General features: G+C 37.6%; 1 protein-coding gene across 1 annotated transcript in view; it reads left to right on the top strand.

Moving 5' to 3' along the window:
* The window catches only part of vps52 (VPS52 subunit of GARP complex), a 22,287-nt gene extending 15,816 nt beyond the window's left edge, over nt 1-6,471 (top strand). The window contains exons 14-20 of the mRNA XM_016252519.1: nt 112-235; nt 3,135-3,230; nt 3,306-3,413; nt 3,523-3,588; nt 3,673-3,784; nt 5,558-5,676; nt 5,768-6,471. Of these exons, the coding sequence (XP_016108005.1) occupies nt 112-235; nt 3,135-3,230; nt 3,306-3,413; nt 3,523-3,588; nt 3,673-3,784; nt 5,558-5,676; nt 5,768-5,914 (772 nt within the window). The 3' untranslated portion in view covers nt 5,915-6,471. The remainder of the gene's footprint in view (nt 1-111; nt 236-3,134; nt 3,231-3,305; nt 3,414-3,522; nt 3,589-3,672; nt 3,785-5,557; nt 5,677-5,767) is intronic.
* Nucleotides 6,472-6,833: the final 362 nt, after the last annotated feature.

Below are 6,833 nucleotides of genomic sequence, written 5' to 3'. Positions count from 1 at the left end.
TTAATGCTGTACAGTTGCTTTGACACAATCTGTATTGTTAAAAGCGCTATATAAATAAAGTTGACTTGACTTGTCGTGTGTGTGTGTGTATGTGTGTGTGTGTGTGTGCAGGTACTGGGAGGCTGTGCTAGAGCTGCTGTGGCCCAGATTTGAGCTGATTTTGGAGATGAACATCCAGAGCATTCGAAACACTGATCCTCAGAAACTGGGTGTGCTGGACACCAGACCACACTACGTGTGTATCCTCACACACCTTCACCCTCACACTCACACACACACAAAACTGATCCTCAGAAACTGGGTGTGCTGGACACCAGACCACACTACGTGTGTATCCTCACACACACACACACAGGTTTACATTTGTAAAAAGTCGGGACATCCCATAGGCGTAATGGTTTTTATACTGTACAGACTGTATATTCTATTGCCCTACACCAACCCTACCCCTAAACCTACCCCTCACAGGAGACTTTGTGCTATTTCAGATTTTCAATACACTCCATTCTGTGTGATTTATAAGCGTTTTGAAAAGTGGGGACATGGGGTAATGTCCTGAAAAGTCACCTTCTCCTTGTAATACCTATGTCATACCTTTGTCATTATACAAATGTATGTCCTCATTTGTCACAAAAACGCGTACACGCACGCACACTCACACACACACACTCACACTCACTCAATTTACACAAAATCCACTCCTTCAGTATAATAATAATATTTTAGAAATGGCCCGAGGAAAAACTACTCTTAATCAACCCCACGAGCACTGATCATCACTTTGGTAACACTTCAGTTTAGGGACCAGTTCTCACTATTAGGGTTAGGGTTTTTGGGTCTGGTTCTCATGAGAGCACCTGGAGATTTGGTTTGGTCCTCACACTGCACATAGTGTGACCCATTAAACATAACTGAAAAAAAAGATTAATAAATAATAGTAATAACAGTATTATTGCACTTTATTATTTAAAAAAAAATAAAAAATAAATAAAGTGTGATAATTATATTATATTTTAAAAGAACAAAATTAGTAAAGGAATAGTTCATCCAATAATTAAAATAACCCCATGATTTGCTCACCCTCAAGCCTTCCTATGTGTATATGACTTTCTTCTTTCAGTCGAATACTTTTTTGGGCTTCAAAATCTCGACCACTATTCACTATTCATTGCCATTATAAAGCTTGGAAGAGCCAGGATAAATTTTATTATAACTCCGATTGTATTTGTCTGAAAGAAGAAAGTCATATATAGCTAGGATGGCTTGAGGGTGAGTAAATCATGGGGTGATTTAAATTTTTGGGTGAACTATCCCTTTAAATAAAAATACAATTATCTTATAGTACACTTAAAAATACACTGTTAATATGGTCCATTGTCAGGCTTGTGTTGTGTTTTGTTCCCCATGTGCTCCCTGTGTCCCAGTGTTTAGCCCTTTTTTGGTTATGTTCCTGTCCTAATTATTTCATTGAGTTCATTAGTCTCCACCTGTGTTTGTTTATTTGATTCAGCTGCGTTTAATTTACTCCCTCGTTATGTCTTGTATTTAAAGTGCAGTCTGTCGGATGTTTCTTTGTCGAGTCTGAACACTGTTACCTGTTTCCTACGTGTGTGTCCCTGGTAAAGTCTGTATCATCGTGAATTCCCCTCCGTCTCCTCGTTCCTCACAGTAGGGAGCGTGTTTGCGTTTTAACTTTTGCATCCATTAATTTTTCATTTTTTTTAACCTAGAAAAGAAATACGGAAAATGTGGTTTAATTTTTTTGGTTCTGACACTGAATAATAGAATAAGCAGACACACTCATTTTCATTATTCAAAATTCTTATTTCATTTAAAATCGTAAAAATGATATACAGCTTGTTTTTTTTTTACTGTAGCCTACATAAATGCTAAATTAATTTTTTTTGCTTTTTAGTGCTAAAAGTGCCCTCTAGCGCAACTGACGGGGATACCGATAACCCGTTGCTTTATAAAAAACCTCTTGCGTCAATATTTGGAAGGCATCGATATTTTCATGATCATAAAGCTAGTTTCTCAAAATATTTTTATAATTTTTCACACCTTAAAATATGTGTGATTTGCATTTAATGTGAGTTTCCAGGCACTGTTCTACAGGGGTGCTAAGCACCCTCAAAAGAAAGCAAGAGCACCCTGAGGCTGTAAAAATAGGATATGCCAAAACCTATTTGGCAAACACTCCAGTGCTCAAATATTTCTCTTTACAACGTGTTTTTGCAGTGTTGATCAATGTAGCCAAGCGCAGACATACAGTATCATGCTGCTAAGTAGACGCATTACTTCTAATTTGCCAAAACATAATTTTTTTTTCCATTTTCCATAAGTTTGTGCATTTTAAAAATGTTTATTAAACGTGCAAAAAGTCATGAACAAAAATCTGAAAAGAAGTCAATGTTTTACTTTTTCATGCAGCATTTTGTGTGTACGGTTCTACTTTAAATTTTGGTTTTCAACAGCATTTAAAAATACAACAACCGTTCTTTTTTTCATTTTTTTCATCATAAAAAATGAAAAATGAATAGAAGCGAAAGTACACTGACCTAATATATCATTTTCAATCCTAAAATCAGCAAGCTTATATTTTGGTGAGTTGCTGGCAAGTAAGTAAATTAGGAGTTTATTGAGACAAAAGAAGAAGGTCCCCAAACTAAAGCATGACCGTCACTTTTTATGTCAGTCATTTCAAAACGAAGCAGGTGTTGCAGGTTGCTCATAAAGAATCAAAATGTGTTTCCAAAAGTTTCTAGTAGTGCAAGCATTATGTACGTTCATCTCAACTACATGTCAGTTATTATTAAATTAATAAAATGACGTCTTGCTCGTGTTGTCTTTAGATTTAAAAACAAAACAACAATTGTTCCAGTTTTATTTGTATTTTTATCAAATATATATTAGATGTACTGATATATGAAACTGCATCTCGGTATGACAAAAATGGTAACAAAGTTAGACTGTTTCTTTCTCCCATCCATCGATGGTCTTGAGAGAAAACACTGCCGCAGCCTCATGTCACTAGAGTTCTGAACACAACATCCACACGGATCAGATGTGCATTCTCTGGTTCATATATGTGTGTGTGGAATATATATCGTCTGTTTTTCTTTGTGTCTGTGTAGATCACGCGCCGGTATGCTGAATTCTCCTCTGCTATTGTCAGCATAAACCAAACCTTTCCCAACGAGAGGACCCATACTCTTCTGGGACAGCTGCAGGTGAGAACGGAAACACCTCTGTGTCCTCCAGGTGTAGAGCGGCTTACGCTGAAAGCTGTCGTGATCTGGTTTCAGGTGGAGGTGGAGAACTTCGTGCTGAAGATGGCGGCTGAGTTTCCCTCTAGACAAGACCAGCTCATCTTCCTCATCAACAACTACGACATGATGCTCGGCGTGCTCATGGTGACGCTCCTCACGAGACACGCCGCTAACCACTAAGACTCTGTTGGGTATCGGACTGCATCATGATGGTGTGTGTGTGTGTGTGTGTGTGTGTGTGTGTGTTCTGCAGGAGAGAGCCGCTGACGACAGTAAAGAGGTGGAGGGCTTCCAGCAGCTCCTGCTCGCCAGAACACAGGTACGATCTGAGATCCTGAGCACCAGCTCACAGCGGCGTCGCATGTAATGTGAGTAACCGTGTGTGTGTGTGTGTGTGGAACAGGAGTTTATAGAGGAGATACTTTCACCTGCGTTCGGAGGGATGATTGCATTTGTGAAGGAGAGCGAGGCACTAATGGAGAAAGGGCAACTTGACAAACTCAGAAACGATGAAGGTGAGTGCTGGAGCTGCTCTGTTTTCTACGGTGGCCGAGAGTGCTAAACAAATCACAATTCTGAAAACAAAATAACAAATTACAAACGCAAATGCAAGTCTAAAAAACAAAATAACAATTCAGAAAGCACAACAACAATTCAGAAAACATTATAACAAGTCAGAAAACACAACGACAAATCCGAAAACAAATGAACAAGTCAGAAAACAGAACGAAAAATCAGACAAACCGGAAGAGGTAGGTATAGTTTGAGATGGCGCCATTGGTTTGGGATTACTCACCACTGACTGGACGAGACATCTGTCAATCAACATATACAGGAAGAACCAGCCGAAGAACAGCAGAGTCGTGGTAGAAAGTTCGGAGATGGTATTAAAGTAGCTCAGTTTAAATGTATTGTATGAATTGCCCTTACTATGGAATGAAAAATACGGAGTGTATATTTACATTTAGTTAAAAGTGGCTGTAACACATCAGCTCCAGTGGCGCAGATGGTTAAGTGTGTGTTGTTGGCTTTTTGACGCGATCGACCCGGGGTCCGATTCCGCCTTTTGCCGAACTTTTTTTTTCTCCCTTTTCAAATGTCTTATCACATCGTAAAGGCATTTATTTTTAAAATAAAAATTAAGGAAATAATCAAAAAGTTTAAAATAAAGTATGGGGTAGAGTTAGGGTAGGTGTAGGGAGGGCTTTATTGTACCAAATGGCGCCGTCTCAAACTATACCTACCTCTTCCGGTCTGTCTGATTTGTTATTTTGTTTTTTAAACTTGCATTTGCGTTTGTAATTTGTTATTTTGTTTTCAGAATTGTGATTTGTTTAGCACTTCTCGGCCACCGTAGTTTTCTCTGTTGAGGTTTGTCATACTGCTGTATCCTTATGTCTTTAACTGAGTGATGCATTAAAAAAATTAAAATAAAATTGTATATATATATATATATATATATATATATATGTCATTTTTATTTCTTTTTTGAAAATTCACGGACTAGTCGTCTTTTACTCACCATCATGTCGTTCCAAACCTGATAGCACAAGCATTTTAACATAAAAATACATCCTTCAGCTTTAACTTCTGAGCAAATAAATATGTTCATATAAAACAAAAGCTATTCTAAATATTCTATTTTGTTTTTACTATATTACAAATATTTCAATTATTGTATTTGACAAATCCAGATCTTTTTAGTATGAGTTGTAGTGTTTTGTAGTTTAGCTGGTTGTATTTTTTATTTATTATTTTTTTCTGTTCAAATGCTGTTTAATGTTGTCATCCTAATGGAGATGGATGAAATCATCTCATTATTACAGTTACAGTAAAGTAGCTTCACCATCTTTAGCTGGGATGAATTAAAATGTTAAAAATGACAGTAAACACTTATAAATTCACCAAAGATTTGTGTCAAATAAATGCTGTTCTTTCTGTTCATCATGAAAAAATCCCCACACTTCATTAAGCAGCACAGCTATTATCAACTCTTTCTTGAGCAGCAAACCAACATTTTAGAATGATTTGTACATCAATATTGGATGAATGGCCTCTAAAAATTCAGCTTTGATCACAAAAAAAGCCATTCTTTTTCATTGTAACAATATTTCACAATATTAGAGCCTTTGCTGTATTTTTGATCAAATCAATGCAGCCCTGGTGAGCAGAAAACTGAAAAAGCCTTATAGTGAGCCCAAACTTCTGAGTCCTGTCAGTGTTTCCCAGCAGCAAAGACAGAGGGCTGGTGATTTAACACTCGTCTGCGTGTGTATGTGTGTGTGTAGCTCGTATCACGCAGCTGGTGCGGGGTTTCTCCAGCACGTGGAAGCAGTCTGTGGAGGCCTTGAGTCAAGATGTCATGCGCTCCTTCACCAACTTCAAGAACGGAACCAGCATCATTCAGGTGCAACCTGGTGCAATAATGACGTTCTTTCTTTCATAGCTCATAAATGTGCTGTCAGACTGACGAGTTGCTGTCTGGTTGTGTTCTCTAGGGAGCGTTGACCCAGCTCATCCAGTACTATCATGGTTTCCATAAGGTCCTCTCCCAGCCAGCGTTTCGCAGTCTGGCAGTGCGCTCCGAGCTCATAAACCTCCATCATCTGATGGTGGAAGTCAAGAAGCACAAACCAAACTTCTGATCTCGCACATGAATCCTCAGCATTTGCGGTAGCTACACTGCAGAAATCCTTCTTTGGGAGGACCTGAGAATCAGTGTACACATTCATAAAACATGATACATTTCCCTGATAAGCAAAACTAGGTAAAAAAGTAAAGTCATTGAAGTCTGTACTCGGCTGGGGTTATCATTTGTCTGGTGTCACTGGCAGATTTTTTGATTTGTATTTTGAATAACAGTGTAAACGATCTTACAGTCTTTAACAGTTTCCTTAACAGGTGAAAGTAACTTGTCTTAAAGGGGTTTTTTTCGGTCAGTCTTTTGTTTCTAAATTGGCCACTTTGTGTTGTTTTTTCATTAGCGGCATTTGAAATTTCTTCTTTAATATGATTTGATTTCTTTCCATGTTTAATCTGTATATTCGGTGGCAGCTTCTCTACATGTTTTTGTGTATGAACTGGTGTTTTTTTGTTTTTCTCGTCTCTGAAAGTATGTGGGCACTGATGTCATATTAAAGTTATAACAAAGAAGCATTTCATGTCTCAAAATAAAAGATATCAGATTGAAAGTCTCTGAAATGTTCCCATCATGTTGTCAGTCCGTTAAAGCAAAAGAGGAACTTTTGCTAAGATCATTTATTTACAATGATTGATATGACTGAATTTACGTCATTACTTTTTACAAGGCAGTAAGTCAATGAACTAGAAGTAATGAACTTTTTTTAATTCACAGACAATTAAGTTGTCATAAGCTACATTTTAAGAATACATTCAAACAGGCTTGTACAAACTTGTATTTAGCTGTGGAACCTAACCACTTATTGCTCATTTATGGAGTCTAATCATTCAGGAGTCTTGATGTTGACCATTTTTACAAAGTAATTATAGAGTGTGTTTGCCTATTATTTTATCTGAAGGCCATGCGGCCTAAAAGAGCCCTTG

This window comes from Sinocyclocheilus grahami, unplaced genomic scaffold (assembly GCF_001515645.1).
Source record: "Sinocyclocheilus grahami isolate Dianchi unplaced genomic scaffold, SAMN03320097.WGS_v1.1 scaffold1116.1, whole genome shotgun sequence".
Taxonomy (NCBI): domain Eukaryota; kingdom Metazoa; phylum Chordata; class Actinopteri; order Cypriniformes; family Cyprinidae; genus Sinocyclocheilus; species Sinocyclocheilus grahami.
Note: the sequence above shows the minus strand (reverse complement) of the source record. Positions and strands in the feature narration are given on the sequence as shown.